General features: G+C 36.4%; 1 protein-coding gene across 2 annotated transcripts; it reads left to right on the forward strand.

Annotated features, from left to right (window-relative positions):
- Nucleotides 1-1,771: 1,771 nt before the first annotated feature.
- Nucleotides 1,772-17,799, forward strand: LOC138820871 (UDP-glucuronosyltransferase 2B15-like). 2 transcript variants are annotated; one of them, XM_070012824.1, is made up of 7 exons: nucleotides 1,852-1,930; nucleotides 2,409-2,531; nucleotides 6,422-6,570; nucleotides 9,619-9,750; nucleotides 11,980-12,067; nucleotides 12,877-13,096; nucleotides 16,273-17,799. In XM_070012824.1, exons 2-7 carry the CDS (start codon nucleotides 2,423-2,425, stop codon nucleotides 16,550-16,552), a joined length of 978 nt encoding a protein of 325 aa, XP_069868925.1. In that variant the 5' UTR covers nucleotides 1,852-1,930; nucleotides 2,409-2,422; the 3' UTR covers nucleotides 16,553-17,799. The 2 variants fall into 2 exon arrangements, with proteins under 2 accessions (XP_069868924.1, XP_069868925.1); XM_070012823.1 differs by having other exon boundaries at nucleotides 1,772-2,531.
- The last annotated feature ends 1,327 nt before the right edge of the window (nucleotides 17,800-19,126 follow it).

Raw genomic sequence — 19,126 nt, forward strand, 5'->3', positions numbered from 1 at the left:
TATATTTTGTTTTAATTTTGCAATAAAACGTTCTCAAATGGAAGGCATTGAAATTCATAACCTTGGATTTACATTGCTCTCACTTGAAAAACTGCTTTTGTAAATAGAAATCATTACTATGAATCAGCCTCTTGCTTAAAAATCGAACCTTAACATTTCATAAAGTATACTTGGTCTAAACACACTATTGGACATCAATACCCAAGTAAGCATGTGATAGTTCTTTAGTGTTCATGAGCACTTCGCAATGCAGAGTAAGAGTCTGAAATCGGTTTGTCAGTTTTACTGTCCAGCCTGGACTATGATGGCCTTCTCGGTGCATTTCTAGGAGTAGGGATGACAGGTGAATACACCCACATTTGCCTGTTTGTATTGGTTTGGGGCTTTGTGAACTTTTCAGACCTGTGTGAACTGTGGTCTGAAATGTTCTGCTGAATGAAATATGATAGGAACTTTGTGATCCCTCAACAATGATCTTCTGAATCGCAAATAGCCACCATGGCAGATGTGAGCCACTAGTGCTTAGCCTCTCAGTAGAGTTTGTAATATACTTTGCCTTATTTACTGCTCTTTTCTCTCATGTTCAAAATATGTAAAGCAGAGTTCATTCAATATGTCTATGTTATGAGTCACATAGTTAAAGGCTGAAAAATCTTAGTCAAAATGAGGAAATGCTCATTATTCCTAGCCATAAAGGAAATGCAAAGCAAAACAACTAAGATTCCATCTCACCCCCATTAGATTGGCACATAAACACAAAGAAATTTTACACAGCCATTAGAAAGAATTATAGTATGTTACTTGCAGTGAAATGGATGGACCTAGAACAAACCATGTTAACTGATACAGGCCAAGCTCAGACAGAACAATAGTACCTGTTTTCACTGCTATGTTGGAAGCTACATCTAAAATACACATTGACATAGAGTAGCTATACAGTCTGTGTTTAGTCTTTAGGTAGACAAGGCACATTGTGTGGTTGATTCCTTCTTTGTAAGGCCAAGTTGTATCTCTGTATGCTGCCGTGTTTCTATCCCAACAGTAACCATACATTACTGTGGTACTCTGCTTCATACACTCTGGGAAAATAACTATTGGTTTTACCTATGTATGTCCGTGGTCTAGAGTAAAGCATTCCAAATACATTGAGTCAGCCATTTTACACCCACCTGGGTGAATTTTTAGGATTCCTTATCAGAGGACTTGAATGCTTGAAAAATGGCAGTGAAAGTGGGTACAGGTTTCTTCAAATATACTAGAAAAGGATTGGTGATATTCTTTAAACCAAATTCGATGAGTGTGAATTATATTCCAGCAGAGTTGCTACCAACTGTTTTTGAACCATGATATCTAAGAAACGTTGAACAGTTGTGAAATCACTATATTTATTTCTGTGTCAAAGGGAATGCAGACAAGTCATTACTTCTCAACTGCTCATGTTCTTGAGTAATTATTAAATGGTCTACATAAAACAGATGACACTGGTGGAAAAGCAATGTCTTCATTTCCTTACTTTTGTAACTGTAACCCCTCTGTACAACACCGTCACAATAAAAAAATTAAAACTGGTGACTTGCACATACAGGTTATAGACTCCTAGCTACATGAAAGCATTTATTTACAATTAGTCTTTCCCAAACTAATATTTTCATAAAAAAGCCATTCAGTCCACATGCTCTGATTAGTCAATCATTTAAAATATGTACTTTGATCAACCCAAGTTATATTTTTACTTCAGAAACAAGGATTTTTTTTCCTGAAACACACAGAAGTAAACTTAGCTTAAAAGGACGTTGTGCATGTAGTCAGGATGGCTTGGAAATGGAATACAGTCCTACTGATACTACAGCTGAGTTATTACTTTAATTCTGGAAGCTGTGGAAAAGTACTGGTGTGGCCCATGGAATACAGCCACTGGATGAATATGAAGGTAATACTGGATGAACTCATCTTGAGGGGTCATGAAGTAACTGTTTTGAGACCATCATCTGCTATTTTCATTAAGAGCAATGAAGCATCCAGCATTAAATTTGAAACTTACCCTTCGTCTTATACTACTGAAGAACGGATCACTATTTCCACACAAATAATCAGACAATGGACATATGAAATGCCAAGAACATGTTTGGCATATTCACCATTACTGGAGAATATCATGTGGAAATTTTCTGATATTTGGCTAAATATTTGTAAAGAAGCCGCTTTGAACAAGGAATTCATTGCTCGATTACAAAAAGGAAGATTTGACATTGTGATTGCAAATCCCATTGGTGCTTGTGGGGAACTTTTGGCTGAACTATTGAAGGTTCCTTTTGTGTACACTATCCGCTCCTCTCCTGGCTACAAAATAGAAAAGTATAGCGATGGGTTTCTATTCCCTCCTTCTTACGTGCCTGTCATTTTCTCAGGACTAAGTGGTCAAATGACATTCATGGAGAGGATAGAAAATATGTTATGCATGCTTTACTTTGACTTTTGGTTTGAGATATTTGATTTGAAGAAGTGGAATAACCTTTACAGTGAAGTTTTAGGTAAGTACACTTTTGTTATTAGTAGATTCAAGATCATGACCTTTGTGGAAGTTGGAAGAGGGACTCAGATTTGTGTGAAATAAGAGCAATTTGCCTTATGTAAGTGAACCAGACTCTCAACTATGGAAAATCTTACCCTATAGCGCCAGAAAGAAGAAAATGGACAATTTCAATCTAGGAGGTCATCCAGTTTGAAAAACTTCACCCACACAGAAAACATTGCTCATTTTTCTTCCTTACCAAAATCACTCATTTAGCCCTGTGCTGGTGGCTCACGCCTGTTATCCTAGCTACTCAGAAGGCTAAGGTCAGAGGACTGCAGTTCCAAGGGACCCCTGGGCAGAAAAGTCTGCTGAGACTCTTCCCTCCAATTAACCACTAAAAACCAAATTTGGTGCTGTGGATCAAAATGGCCAAGCATTAGCCCTTGAGTGAACAAATCTCAGGGGCACTGCCCAGGCCCCAAGTTCAAGCCACATAGCCAACAACAGTAGCAACAAAATCATAAATACCTGCCTAATAGACTGATATATAATCATATATAGCATATACCTCTGTATGCCAGAAATAAGGAATTGCTTTCCTTGATCATTTTTTATTTAAAATGTTTTACCTGTATTTGCTTTCTTATGTTATTTTTCTTTTTGCTTATACCAAGTTTTGAACTCAATGATGTCAAGTCTCCTATATTACTTGCTTTGGGCTGGTACTTTACTACATGAGCCATGCAGCCTGCCAGAATTTTGCTACTTAATTGGAGGGGTCATCTTGAGGACATTTCTGCCCCTATTAGCTTTAAACTGCAATCCTTCAGTTTTCAGAATTCTGAGTAGCTAGGGTACAGGTGAGAGCCAGTTTTCTAGATTCTCTAAAATGTTTCCTTATTTATAAGACTTACAGTGTTCTATCAATATTTATAATTTATAAGGATTACACATTCCTAAATTGGTAATTTGTTCAATCAACTATGTTACAGACATAAGACATAATAAAGTGGGAATGTACATGTGAAGATTCTCTATTGCTTTTTAGCATGTTTTCCCATTTTGGCTTTTATTTTATTTTTATAGTAATCAGGATGTATTGCTACAGGTACATAAGTCAGGAATTAAGTACATCTCATTTTGAACAGGGTTACTCCATCTTCATTTTCTCCCAGCTTTTGCCTTCATACCCACTACCTCCTATGTTGTATAGTTCTTTTCCTATGTGGTGTCTAGTATATATCACTGCTGAATTGGTTCACCCTTTATCCCACCATTTCTCTGCTTACCCTTTCCCTCCCCAAATCAAAGAAACTTACATACAAGAAAAAAAAGCACAGATATCAAAAACAGAGACAAAAGGGAAAAAAAGAGAAAGAAGCTAAAAAGTAAATTTTAAAAAATAAGAACTTCTGTCTTCATTCCTTGAAGTTCATTTCAATAACCATCATTTTGCATGATCACATGTGTATTGCTATTGAGCCCTTGTGATCCTCTCCCAAGAATATCTTCCTTTGGTCTTCTTGAGTGAAAGTTCAGAATGCTGTTTAATGTATCAAGTCCAAGTGTAATTTTTTGCCTTCTAGTATCCCTTGGATTTAGATTTAGAGGACATTCTAATTATTACAACAGGGGAAAACATGCAACCAATGTTTCTTTGAGTCTGGCTTAGTTCACTTAATGTAATTTTTTCCAGCTTTTCCATTTCCTTACAAATAGGGCAATGCCATTCCATCTGATGGAACAATTCTGTTAAATATAGTTCCCATCCTTTTAGTTGTCTTCTCTTCTCCTTCATCTTCTGATTGAGTTCTGAAGTTAGTGCAATATCCTTCCTTCTTCTTGGATTTCTTTGGAAAAAATCTCTCCCTTTTCTATATCAAATCTATTCTGGATTTGATTCCTGAGATGCTGAGTTCTATTTTATCTAATCAGCTGTCAAGATTTACTTTGCTTAACAATTCCCTGCCTTCTAACTAATAATTTTTGGTAGCTATCTCTTTATGGAAGCTGTGTTTTAGGTCTTATATGTGCTTCTTTACTCCCTTGATTTGTGTCTTGTCTCAAATCCTTTAGCTGAGTGACTATTTCTCATTGGACTCCCTTTTACTCTATTGGAATTCATATAGCTTTCAGTTTGTGGATTCCATGGATTCCCCCAATACTTTTTGGTTAGTCTCATGGTGCTCATGCATAGCCTTGTGTGGGTTTTCAAGTTTTCATTAGGCATATTTATCAGCAGGGTTTTGAAACATTTTGAAAACTATCTTCTAGATCCTTCATTGACAGCTCAATTGCTTGGTTAGTTTGTGTGGGATCTGAGCTTCTTTGACTTGCCATTTTCCTTATGTTTCTAACATTTTTTTCTGCCCACTGGGAAACAAAAGCAAACCCAAAACCACCATAGAGCACAATTTAAATTCATAAACCCAGAGCCTTAAGTTTCAATCAGAGGTTTTAAGTTATAGATATTGTTTGCAGAGGGGGGTTGTAGTACAGAAGAAGAGATTATGTGTACTTGTAGCCAGTGAGCCAATCTGTTCTTAGGGTCAGGATAAATCAAACCAAATCAAAAAGGTAACAGGATGAATCAACTAGGTAGAGTCAAAAATAGTGAAACTAATAGACAACTAGGGATCAAAGGAATAAAGAAAAAAAGGACCAGAAATATAGGAAAACAAGTTAATATCAAATAAAAAGAGAATGAATAGACTGAGATCTGAGGATCATGGTTGAAAGCCTGCCCGAGCAGGGAACGTCCGTGAGACTCTGATCTCCATAAACCTAGAAAACTGGAAGTGGTGCTGTGGCTCAAGCAGTAGAGCACTTGCCTTGAGCTAACAAGAGCAGGGAGAGTGCCCTAGCCCAGAGTTAAAAGCCCCACTTCCAACAACAACATTAAAAAACACAAGAAAAATATAGGGAGGAGTAAATAGGAATAGATTGAAATTTAGATTGAAATTTTGCTTATGTGATAACGTGAAGCCTATCAAACACCCCTTCTACTTTGATTTTTTTTTTTATTGTCAAGGTGATGTACAGAGGGGTTTCAGTTATATGGAGGTGTGGCTATTATGTATATTCGCACTCTCAGGAAACTTCCTAAATATTGAAGTTTTAAGGCCTGTCTAACTTCTTATGAAATGTGTTTATAATTTCCTCTGTGCTGTATATCTCTAGATAATTATAGCATAATTGGTGTGATTCTCTAGATGTGAAAAGCTTGCTGGGACAATTGGGTTGTTCCCAATTCTCTTTCCAATGCCTTCCTCACTCTCCCCTATGTTGCTGCATTTAATAAAATATTAGCAATGAACAAGGTGAATGCAATTATCTATTGCCATTATTTCTGAAATTTTTCCAGGTGATATTTGCTAATGTTTCTATGTAATGAATAAATACTTTTAAGCTCCTAATGTGAATCTAAAGTAGAAGTAAGAAATTCAGCCACAGACACAAAACATAGAGGACATGCAAAATTAAGGTCCATCTTCTTAAACTATAGAACACAAGATTGAAATCTCTCGGGAAAATGATAGAATTATTAACTATGGAGATAAAATATTTCTGTAACCAACAGACAGAAAAGAACTCCGTAATTAATTTAAAAAATCACTTATTTTAATGTTTATATATTACTTCTAATAAGCGGAGGCACCATAGAAAGTCTCTTACCAGTTTCCTTTTCACAAAAATATGCACACACTACATATATCTGTAAATACATTATCTAAAACCAATAAGTTATCCATTTAAATTGGCTATAAATATACTGATATACCAAAACCACATTATATAACATTGAGTAAAACTTATAACAATCCCTGGAGGAAATGATAAATACTATATTAAGAAACAACTCTTTCATAGCCTTACCTACTATTTACTTTTCCCCTTTTCACTCAGGACACCCCACTACTTTAATGGAGACCATGAATAAAGCAGAAATCTGGCTTATTCGATCTTACTGGGACTTGGAATTCCCTCGCCCAACTTTACCAAATGTTGCCTTTGTTGGAGGACTCCACTGCAAACCTGCAAAACCCTTGCCAAAGGTAAATAGATAACCTTTTTGTCTGTTATTGATTTCTGGTTCAGATAATATGATTATTTTCTTTTCCTTTTTTGTGAAAATACCGAACAGAGTAGTTACAATTACATGGGCAAGGTAATGAGTACATTTCTTATCAATTACAGTTGCCTCCTCCTTTGTTTCCCCTTCCCATACCTTCCAATCTCTCTTATCCCATTCTCCCCACCGCCTGCCTCCCCTCCCTGCACTAAAGTTGGAAAATTCATTTTTCTACATAACGTCTTATACAGCTCATTGTTGCAATGGGTCCACCTGTTCCCCTATTTAAAAAATTTGTTTTTCCCTTCCCCTCCACAAATTATACCAACATCAAATACAGTGAAAACAAGGGTTATACTGTGGGGGAGGGACACACAAAGCAACAAAGAAATATCTTATAAATATGTTAGAAAAAATAGCAAGAAAGAAAAAACATTTGAATCCTTATCGTGGGGTTCATTTTGCCTAACATCAACTTATTTGACCTTTTCTGCTTGTCTCAGACATATACTAGTTATTGCAAATAAGGGAAACCATGGGACCTATGTTTCTTTGGGCCTGGCTTACTACACTTAATATAATTTTTCCAAGCCTTTCCATTTCCTAACAAATGGGTCAATATCATTCTTTCTGATGGAGGCATAGAATTCCATTGTGTATATATGCCACATTTTCTTGATCTATTCATCTACTGAGGGGCATCTGGGTTGCTTCCATATCTTAGCTATGGTAAATAATACTGCAATAAACATTGTTGTGCTGTTAGCTTTAGTAGGTCTCCTTGTCATGGGCCGAAATTTTCTTAAAAGAGAACCAGAAACACAACAAATCAAAGAAAGGTTGGACAAATGGGATTGCATGAAATTGCAGAGCTTCTGCATGGCAAAGGACATAGCTAGCAAGATCAATAGAAAGCCCATGGATTGGGAGAAGATCTTCACTAGCCATACAACAGACAAGGGCCTCATATCTAAAATATACCTGGAATTCAAAAAAATCCCCCAACAACAAATCCTCAAAGAAACAACTACCCAATAAATAATTGGGCTAAAGACTTACAGAGAAACTTCTCTGAAGAGGAAAGAAGGATGGCCAATAGACACATAAAGAAATGCTCAACCTCCCTAGCCATAAAAGAAATGCAAATCAAAACAACATTGAGATACCACCTCACCCCAGTTTGAATGGCTATAAGAACTCTAATAACAACTGATGCTGAAGGGGATGTGGACAGAAGGGAACCTTACTGCATTGTTGGTGAGAGTATAAATTAGTTCAACCACTTTGGAAAGTAGTGTGGAGGTTTCTCAGAAGACTCCACATAGAGCTGCCCTATGACCCAGCATTTACCCGAATGATCACAAACAAGTTAATATGATTCTGCACCACTCATCCCAAGTCTTTGCTTACAGTGAAAGAGGTACAGGAAGTGAGGTAAAGCATTCTACCTATTGAACCTAATTTGAATCATCACAAGTTTTTGCATTCCAGAAACTGAAGTTATCCAGAACAAAGTCAGTTTAATTAAGACTTAATTATTCACCACCTAGAAAGAATCCTTGATTCACTCATAAAATTATCAAGTGATTCGCATATAAAGTGTTAGAAACAGTATAGCTGTTTCTACCCTACCCCTCACACCTTATAGTCCACTTAAAAAGACAGTTGGAAATCCATTAGTAAGAATTATGTGAAAGCATTTCTGAAAAGAAATGTTTTCAAAAATGATGAAAGCCAAAAAGTTTCTCAGAGTCACTGATAGTATGTGAACACTGCTCAGAAATAAGTTGAAGAATGAGAATTGAGAAAGATACATAAGGAAGAGCAATGAGTACAGTAAGAAACTAAATAAGACCTAAAATTTTTGCATATCAGAGAAAAGTTTCTAGAGAAATAATTTTGAATCCAGGAAAATTTGTCACACAATGATGTCAATGTACTTCGTATTAATAGTAGCTTAATAGTAGCTAATTGAAATTTTTGGGCCCTATTTATCTAACTGTTGTTCATCTGATAATTTTGAAAATATTTTATTTTCTCTCCATAGTTTTATATACCAAAACACCTTATTTTATTTTTCTCTGTTGATCCTAGGTGTGAGGATAGGGGCATGAATTCACAGCCTGGCATTTTCCCTGAGCTTTTGTCTAATGCTCTACCACTTAAGCCATATGTCTACTTCCAGTGTTTCAGTAACACATTAGAGAGGATAATCTCACAGACTTTTCTCCCCAGAAGGCTCTAAACCATGATCCTCAGATCTCAGCCTCCTGAGTAGCTAGGATTATAGGCAAGAACCACCTGGGCCTAGCTAGTTTGACATTAAGTAAGCCAGACCCAAAGAAACATAGGCAAAATGGTTTCCCTCAGTTGTAATAATTAGTATATGATTAGGATAGTCCTTGCAGAAAATCGAAACAGCTCAATAGCTATGTACATATGACCAAACAAAATGATGCTACTTGAAATGAGCTCCAAGACATGGAAACAAAAGATCTTTTTGGGGCGGGGGGGGGGGGTTGGTGACTTTGTTGATGCCAAAGTACTGTATCTAGTTCTTTCTTTTCATTTTATTTCATATTTCCTTTTTCTTGGTTTATCCCTGGTAATCACTTCTTTGATTCTAGTAGCCTGCATCTAGTATATACACTTACCTAAATTGGAGAAAGCATGGGGAATACCAAGATGCTGAAACAAGGACAAACAATGGCCCATTGCAACAATATTACTCACAAGACATTATTTTGGAAATGAACACTGTAACTTTGGGGGAAGGGGGAGGAGGGGAAGGAGGGAAGGATAGAGGGAGAACAACAAAGATGTGGATAACTGTTTCCCAAGGAATATACTCATATAACTGTAACCCAATTATAAAGCATCTTTACAATAAAATAAAATAAAAACATGAACTAATGTTTGCTTACTCTGTGTGTGTGTGTGTGTGTGTTTGTGTGTGTGTGTGTGTGTGTGTTTGTAAGAGAGAGACAGAGAGCAAGAGAGAAGGAGCACAATTTTTTTTTTCTCTTCACAGGAAATGGAAGACTTTGTGCAGAGCTCTGAGGACAGTGGTGTGGTGGTGTTTTCCCTGGGGTCAATGGTTGATAACATGACAGAGGAGACAGCCAATGAGATTGCATCAGCACTGGCACAAGTTCCACAAAAGGTGAGATAGTGTACCTCAATAGTGGTCCTCACTGAATGGGCCTTAAATGCTGCAGGTTTTTGATTATACTAGTTTCTTGGTGAAAGACAGACTGCTAAAATAGCTCTAATTTGTCTTAGCCATTTTAAAGAAAAAAATATGCATGGCAAATGCTGAAATAGCAAGGAACTTTGGATTGTTTTAAACTGACAATAAATGCAACATGAATTTTGTCACCAGAAAGACACACAGTAGCTACAATATGAAATTGTGTCATTATGATAATATTGCTAGCAAGCATTCACAGAAATCATGAAATTTCATCCAGTCCTTGCAGGAATGTTACAGCCAATCCATACACTAACCATATTTCAGAAAGGAATTCAATGGCACTAATAAATTGAAGCAGTACAGTAATATTTAGCACATAGTTTAGTTTAGTTTGAAATGTATTATATAGTTTAATGTTCCTATAAAATCCTTTCCTTCAGTTTTGAAACTGAGCCATTTAGAATACAGTTGAAGGGGTTATTCAGAAAAAAGAAAAGGAAGATTCATTCCTCATTCCGGGTGTGTATTCAGCCTTGTTAATGAAGAGAAAGTAAATAAAACCAACCTGCCCTACTGGACTGGGGCTTGTTATATCTGAAACCAGATCTGTACAGCTCATGGGAATGTGGCCATTGTCTACTGAAAAATACATGTAGCACCATTAAAATTGAGGATCCTTTCAGCAGCCATGTGCCCTATGAACTACAGGCCAGCTCCATTTCCTACATTTAAGATTTCCCCCATTATAGATCATAACTTGAGATGTCAGTATCATAAATATGTGATGAAAATTCAACCTGCAATTATCCTACACAACTCAACCAATAATTTGCAAGCTAAAACTAGCTTCATGTAATTACTCAAAAGAATTCATTGATTTATGATAAAGAATTGCTTACATAGACTTGAATAAGTTTGTCAGAAAAGGCTGTATAAAAATAACATTTGGCCAGGCTCTGGTGGCTCATGCCTGTAATCCTAGCTACTCAGGAGGCTGAGATCTGAGGATCGCAGTTCAAAGCCAGCCCAGGCAGGAAAGTCCATGAGACTCTTATCTCCAATAAACCACCAGAAAACCAGAAGTACCGCTGTAGCTCAAGTGGTAGAGCTCTTACCTTGAGCTGAAGAGCTGAAGGACAGTGCCCAGGCCCTGAGTTCAAGCCCCACAACCAACAAATAATAATAATAATAATAATAATAATAATAATAATATTTGTTCATGTGCTGGTCATGAATCAGAAGGTGCAGCCTTAATATGAGGTACAACAGTGTGAGTTGTTGATCTGGGTGTGCCATGGAAAGGCCCTGTCAGCAACCCCATTATTGGTTCTAGGAGCCATTTGTCTGTCCATCCAGATAAATGTGTCAAGGTTGACAAACTCTCAGGGAGGCTAGTTTTGTGGGGCCATTCATAGTATGAATAGTAAGAGGAACTATGTACACAGTCCATAGTGCTGAGTATTATGTAACATAATAATCACTTAATAAAATACCCAGTGTAGTGCAGTATATAGTATGGAGTAGTTTGACTCCATTTCTGGTTGGTAAAGCATGACAGCATCTTTTCATAAAATTTCTCTCCAGGGAGAACTGTGAACATAAAGTATTTGTCATAATTAGGTAGTTAAGAAATAAATGAAAAATGTTAAACTACAATGAAATCCCATAGACTAAGAGAATCTCTCTCCAATACCATTTTTAAAGGTTAATAGATAAAATTGGAAGAGGAGAGCTAGTTCAGTAATTATGTGTATAGATATAAATCTTAATAATTTTAAACACTATTGGACAACAGACCTATGGTTATGACTACATAAAAATTTGTTGAATGCATTCATTTGTCGTTTATCACAGAATTATTTTTTGGTCGGTCGTGGGGTGTGAACTCCGGGCCTGGGCGCTGCTCCTCAGCTCTTCAGCTCAAGGCAAGAGCTCTACCACTGATGAGCTACCCTCCCAGCCCTATCACAGTATGTTTTAAGTACTGTAAAAATTTTTGATAATATTCCATCTTCCTAAATATGAAAATAAGTACAGGAAGTGTTGGTGTTTTTTTTTCTCAGTACTCTACAAGTCCTCATTAATTAACCCCTCTTCTCTTTTCTTTGTTCATTCTATGAAAGTCACTTAACTGTGTGATCTCTAAATTTTGAAATGTTACATTCTAAAAGTTACAAAAATAATGTCTTTCCCTAACAGGTTCTTTGGAGATTTAATGGAAAGAAACCAGACACCTTAGGACCAAATACTCGGCTGTACAAGTGGCTCCCCCAGAATGACCTCCTTGGTAAGACTCTGAAAAACACATACTGAATGCATGAGTAACTGTAGAAGTAGTTGATAACAACACAACAGGAAACAAACTGATGGAGATGTATTAATAAAAATTCAAAAATGAAAGCTAACTTTTAGATTTATAATCCATCCTAAAAAAATCAGCCTTACCAGATAAAAATTTTACTATACTCTATTGTATACTTTATGATCACTTTATCTTTTTTCAACATATACTTACCATTGACAAAGCATTTTCTGTAATTGCCTAAGGTTAGCTCCCTGTCCCTTAATTCAACCATTACATTATCCATCCTCCTAAAGTAGGACAAGTATTTGCAATGCCATTGAAACATACAAGTTTGTTTTATTTTAAAAGAATCTGCATTTTATGTGGGAAAATTCATGTTGCTTAATTTGAAATGATAACACACTCTGTTTCAAGCATACCTCAATGGTTAAATAGTTGCACTATTTTTAAGTTTATGAGAGCACAATCCAACATGAACATTTTCTTGCTTCAGGATTTGCTTTCTATTATCCATTATGTCTTTTCCTATCTGTTCAAAAGGAGATGGTATATTCATTTTCAAATCTCAAGTCACACAAAACCTAAGACACATACCATAAGGTTTTTACTTACCTTTCAAATCGATTATGTAGTTCTTGTGGTGAGCTATGCAGGACAGTAAAATGTAACTCCACTTGTCCAATATTTCTTATTTGGAAAAGACTGTTTCTTTCATTGCTCATGTTAGACATTTCTCATTTTATGTGTAAGACTTTTAATGAGCAATTGTATTGAAATGCCCCTAATCCTAGGCCATGCCAAAACAAAAGCTTTCATCACTCATGGTGGAGCTAACAGCATCTATGAGGCGATCCATCATGGGATTCCCATGGTGGGCATTCCTTTGTTTTCGGAACAACATGATAACATTGCTCACATGGTGGCCAAAGGAGCAGCTGTTAAACTGGATATAAGAGCAATATCAAGCAAAGACTTGCTCAGAGCACTGGAAGCAGTCATTAACAACCCTGTGTGAGTATAACTTCGTGTATGTGTGTGTGTGTGTGTGTGTGTGTGTGTGTGTGTGTGTGTGTCTGTCTGTCTGTCTGTGTGTCTGTCTGTCTGTCTGTGTTTTTCTGGGCATTAAACCCTGGGGGACTAACTCATGATTGGTAACCATTCTACTCTAGCTGTTTGTTAGTCTGATTGTTGTTTTATTAAATACTGATTGTAGATAATTTCTTACATGAATCTGACCATGAAAGTTACCCTCAGTTTAGACTTGCTTAATTCTGGAAGACTTCATCAATTACCCATCATGTATTTCACAAGTCACAATCATATTTTTGTATGTTTGTATGCATGGGGTATGTATGTGTTTGAGTCTGTTTGTGTGTTTGTGTCAGTGTCTGTGTTGTAACATTGTCATGCTATAGAAACCCAGGATGGCCTCAAACTTATGATCATCATCTTTCAGCATTTGGAATGCTGAGATCCCACAGACCCACTTTCCTTCCCAACCATGTTGATTTGTACCCCAGTGATATCAGTGCAAAGAAATTATCAGAACCTTGAGAATAGTATGAAAGTCTGAAACAGGGCAAACATGGACTAGAAGGAATCTCTAAGGATGAAAACAGATGATCACTAGGAAGATGAGGAAAGCAATGAATTAGGGACACATGAACGCTCCCTCCATAAATGACACTACTCCAGTTCAGTATAACTTACTTTCAACCTAAGATCTCACTAATTACTCTTAATAAAATAAAAATTCACTGTGTTTGAAAAAATAGAGCATCAAGTTAAAATGTTTGAAATCTTACTCTTGTGAACTCATGAACATATCTGTCCTTTCAGTTTGCAGTTTGTTTTTCTTCAAAAAAAAATTTAAGTAGTTTATGTTGTTAAAAAGCAAAATAATAGGGACTGGGAATGTGGCTCGGTGGTAGAGCTCTTGCCTTGCATGCCTGAGGCCCTGGGTTCAATTCTTCACCACCAAATAAGCAAAAAGAGAAAAACCGGAACTGGTGCTGTGTCTCAAGTGGTAGAGCGCTAGCATTGAGCTGAAGAGCTGAGGAACAGTGCCCAGGCCCACAGTTCAGGCCCCATAACCAGACCCCCCCAAAAAGCAAAATAATAACCAAATATTGAATTCCTATTATATTTAATGCTTTCTAAATACACTATGTTAGTGCTTTGATTCTATCACTGATAACTAGGTAGTGCTTTTAAATTTTCTTAACTACTCCTGTTAGAACAAGAGAACATTATTTTGAAAAGTATACATATTCTTAGATACTAAGGGCTATGATTATCTTATTCAGAGTAATCATAAAAGAAAAAGCAATTACGTTCAGAAGTACAAGTGAAATATAGCTGCTTAATATCCAAAATATCTGGTGCAAAAAAATTTACTACACAAATTATTTCAATAAATATATTTATTTCTTTTATAGTAATATCAATTTTGTCTTACGATCAGTAATATTCTGTATATATTTCTCCGCTATTATCATGCCTGCATAAATAAAGCACTGTATTGTAAATAAGTAGAGCAGAAACATTTTGAATGCCATATTACTTTGATATGTTTTGGAGGCACTGGGTTTGAACTCAGAACTTAATACTCAGCTGATTTGCAATTTCAACAGGCATTGTACCACTTGAGCTAAGACAGCCATCTTATGTTTTCCAGATTAATTTACAGTAAAAATCTTGGAAATTTTCTGTCATGTCTAGCCTTGAGCTGTGACTGTCAGGAGCTCAGGTAGACAAGTTTGTAGGAGCCACCAACATCTAACTCGTATTGATTTTATACAGACATTGAGCAAACTCATGAATATTTTGTGAGCCGTATTTGCTCTTCCAGTTTTTGAAAACCAGTGTATTTTTCATAAATTTCCTGAATATGAACTAAATCTCTCACATAGAGATCATATTAAATTGTAACATATATGATGCTGGTTCTGAGAAATGTGGGGATGTCTTAATTAGATAAAATATGCTAAAACTTATGATACAACACACATTTTTACCTAGTGTATAACAAAAGTGTACTAACATTTGTATCAATAGGTCTGAAAAACAGCTATGACAGTGATGTTTTTAAATCACAAAGAGAAAAATCACTTGAATTGCAATTGCTACAAGCTCCTCCTTTAGCACCTTGGAATTTACACTTAATTGCCTAGGTATGCACATGTTCACATTACCTATTGGACATAATCATTTCAACACAAATCCCATGTGCCTGCAATGCCTGAATGCAAACAGAGATAAAACAATATTGGAAAACACCTTTGATATTCCATTAGAAAATGTGCATAATTAAAACTATTCAAATTTCAGGACATTACTTCTCACAAGGCAAGAAGAACTCAAATCATTTCTGCTTTTCCATTTCCTATCATTTGGTTGTTTCATAGTAAGCAGGTAAAATGGAGAAGTTTCAAAAGTGGTTCATAAAAGGAAAAGGCAAGCCATAGGGTAATACTGGAACAAGTAAGTGATAGGGTCAAGACATAAAAGGAGAGGTGGGTGTCATTGGCTGATGCCTGTGATTCTAGCTACTTGAGAGTCTGCCATCTGAGGATTGTGGTTTGTGGTCAGGCCAGGTACCAAAGTCCAGAAGACTCTAATTAACATCCAGAAAGCCAGAATGGAACTGTAGCTCAAGTAGTAAAGGTAGCTCAAGGGCAGTGCCAAAGCCCTGACTCCAAGCCCTAAAACACAGACCAAAAAAAGGAGGAAGAGAAATTGTTACACAATAGTTACATAATGATCACATAGTTACATAATAATTCATCAGTGATGAATTACTTAAAAAGTACAAAGTTTGGAGGGAAAAGCTGCTTCATCAAATTATCTTTCTGTCTCTAAATTGTGATACAATACTGAACATTGAACAATTGGTGAATTAACAATTATTTCTTGAATAAGTTAGCTTTTCTTCTGCCTTTGGAATTTCAGTGGTTCTACTTTCTAATTCAGAAATTCTTGGTTTTGACAAGGTTTATTAAATGCTAAAATCCAGTGTCATTAAGAAGCTCTTGCCTTTTACACTAAGGTAACCATAAATATAGCAGAAAAAAGCCCTTCCTATCTCTCCAAATTTTATACAATTATTTTTATCATCTACAGAATAGTACAGTATCTACCTTTTCTAGTTCATTCGATATATTTATGTTAATTTCTTTTACCTTTAGCTACAAAAAGAATGCTATGTGGTTGTCAACCATTCACCATGATCAGCCTATGAAGCCACTGGATCGAGCTGTCTTCTGGATTGAATTTGTCATGCGCCACAAAGGAGCCAAGCATCTGAGGCCACTTTCCCACAACCTCACCTGGTACCAGTACCACTCTCTGGATGTCATCGGATTCCTACTGGCCTGTGTGGCCACTGTTACCTTCCTTGTCTTAAAATGTTGCTTGCTTGTTTACCAAAAGGTTTTGAAGAAGGGAAAGAAGGAAAAGAGCGAGTAGAGCTTTCAACACCTCAGGGAATGGACTAACACCATACTAAGCAAGACCATCCTAATGATTTTTAGCACAAGCAAAGTAGGAGAGATTCTCCTCCACATTTTACTTAAATCTATAGCTTTGGTATATTCAAATGGCTCTTATTCCTGATTAAACATGAAGTAATGTACAATTCTAATTTCAGAATTCCCCCAAAAGTTAACTTGAGTCAATGAAGCTGTTATTGTAACGGAATCTACCGAGACCCATGGAAATTTGAGCATGTTAAGTGGAGAGAAGCATAAAATCCAAATTTTGTAGTGCATTTCCAGAAGGGGAATATTTTGGTAAACTATGATCAAATGAAGTTTTTGCTTGTCTGCCCAAAGAAAAGCAGACAGGAGGTTAAAAGAGGTAACACACTTTATTCAGACTACTGAAACATGGGACAGAGTTGACAATAACTGAAGTGACCTTCTCATGAGTCAAAGCCAAACATAAACAGTGAATAAGAGGAAATGAAGAAGGGACAATTAAAGGGGACAACAGATTTATCTGAAGATAGCAAATTCCAAAAGAAGTAGAAAAACACTGAAAATGGTCTGCCCTGGGTGGAAGAGTTAGAGGGTGTGCATTGTACATTGTTGGTGAGACATGGTTATTGCTGGAAAGATTTTACAGCACTGTGTTATGAACATCAGAAAATTAGATTCCAGACCATAGTGGCTGGTGCCTGTAATCCTAGGTACACAGACTGAGATGCAGTTCAAAGGTAGTGCAGGCAGGAAAGTCCAGGAGACTCCTATGTCTTTTAACCACCAGATAACTGAAGTGGAACTGTGGCTCAAAGTGGTCAAACATTAGCCCGAGCAAAAAAGCTCAGGGACAGCACCCAAACACTGAGTCCAAGCCCCATCACTGATATGACTAAATAAATAGGCATCAAATGGACATTGTGTTGGATATCTGTAATACCAGGTCCTTGGGAAATGGAGACAGTATTGTTGTGGTTTGAGGATTGTACGGGCAATGATGTATACGGGCAATGATGTATAGGCTCAAGTGTTTGAGCACTTGATTAGCAAATACGAGATTCTTATTTTAATTCCTAGTGCTTCAAAAAGAAGTTTCTATCAATAAAAATAAGTTGCTATCAATAAATACTAATCAGAAAAGAAACAGGTAATGATGGCTACCTTTTGTAGAAATTTAAATGTATAATCAGTCTAAATTTTAAATATGAAATAAAAATGAATGTATAAAATATAAAACTAATGCATCAGTGTTCTTTATTACATTAAGTTTTTAATAGAGGAGAACTTTGCAGGGTACATTTTTCAGAGCTAATAATTAAGCTCTCTCCATATACTACTCAAAGCAAATTCTAGTCTATTTTTATTTCTTCCTCAAATTATTACATACAATACAATTTTATATTAAGACCATATATACAAAGACATATTACTTTACTATAGAAAAAACTACACTATGTCACTTTCAGGAAAATGGATACAACGGGAAATCATCAGGTTGACTGGAAGAACAGAAAATCAAAATACTCTAAATACTGCATGATCTTGCTTTGTGGAGTGGACACCTAAACTGATTATGATAATGATAGTAATTAGAAGTAATTTACATGAATGTCAACACAGGACCTTCTAGGAGGGATCAACAAAAGGAGGAAGAGAAAAAGGGTGGGCTGCTGTGCAGCACAGAGGATGAAAGGATATTAAGCACACATACCTATATCATGATAAAATTGAACCAAATGCTATTTGAGAAAGCAGGAGAGAGAATTGAGAGGAATGAGAACACAATGGAAAAAGAAACTATGTTCTGATTAGTAAATTGTGATTTGCTACACTAATTAATGATACATTTTCCGATTTTATGCAGTTGGTAAAAGATGGGGCCCCAACAAAGTAAGCACTGCAGTGCTGGTTTGATGGAGGTATCCATAGAAAACAGCAGAAAAAAAATTTACCACTGAAAATGCAACGTTAACAAAACAAAGCAAGGTATATGTCCCTTTTTTGTAGTGGCCATCCGCAGAATCACTCCTTAGTGAAGTTAGTTTAAAAAACAATTTCCAAATCACACTGGCATCAAGTGGGGTAGCTGGCTGCCTTCCATGGTCTGGGTGTGGAATCTCTTAGTTAATGGAGAACCGAAAGGTGTAGAAAAGAAAAGAAAAGCCATGGCAGGGACAGAGTTATCATATGAACCCTGTGATTTTAGACACCATAACCAACAAATGCAGAAAGGTCTCTGACTTGATCATCTATGCATAAAATACTGCATACAACAAAAGGAAACCTTTCACCATTGTAACCATCATTAAAGTAAGCAAAATCATATAAACTGACATATAGATGCCGTTGTAGAGATGAGTGCTTTTCACCCATCTTCAAACAGCCTAGAAGTGAGATAGGCCATTCTTTGAATTGCAGATTCATGTTCTTTAGCCCTTGACTTCCCCTAAATGGAAAGTTTTGCTCACTCCTGAGTATTTCCCTATATGGTTTGGCTCTGTTGGGCTGGATTCTTTTTATTACAAACATTTGTATTTTGGCTTCACAAGCTTTGTGCTAACAG

The sequence above is a fragment of the Dipodomys merriami genome, unplaced genomic scaffold, assembly GCF_024711535.1.
Source record: "Dipodomys merriami isolate MVZ:Mamm:240054 unplaced genomic scaffold, mDipMer1.0.p SCAF_9, whole genome shotgun sequence".
In the NCBI taxonomy this organism is placed as follows: Eukaryota; Metazoa; Chordata; class Mammalia; order Rodentia; family Heteromyidae; genus Dipodomys; species Dipodomys merriami.

Bases quoted from the DNA above. Each gene is read 5' to 3' on its own strand.
- LOC138820871 (XM_070012823.1), top strand. From the start codon at position 1,811: ATGGCTTGGAAATGGAATACAGTCCTACTGATACTACAGCTGAGTTAT. The intron at 6,571-9,618 runs GTAAATAGATAA...TTCTCTTCACAG, and splicing joins CTGCAAAACCCTTGCCAAAG to GAAATGGAAGACTTTGTGCA. The intron at 13,097-16,272 runs GTGAGTATAACT...TTTTACCTTTAG, and splicing joins GCAGTCATTAACAACCCTGT to CTACAAAAAGAATGCTATGT.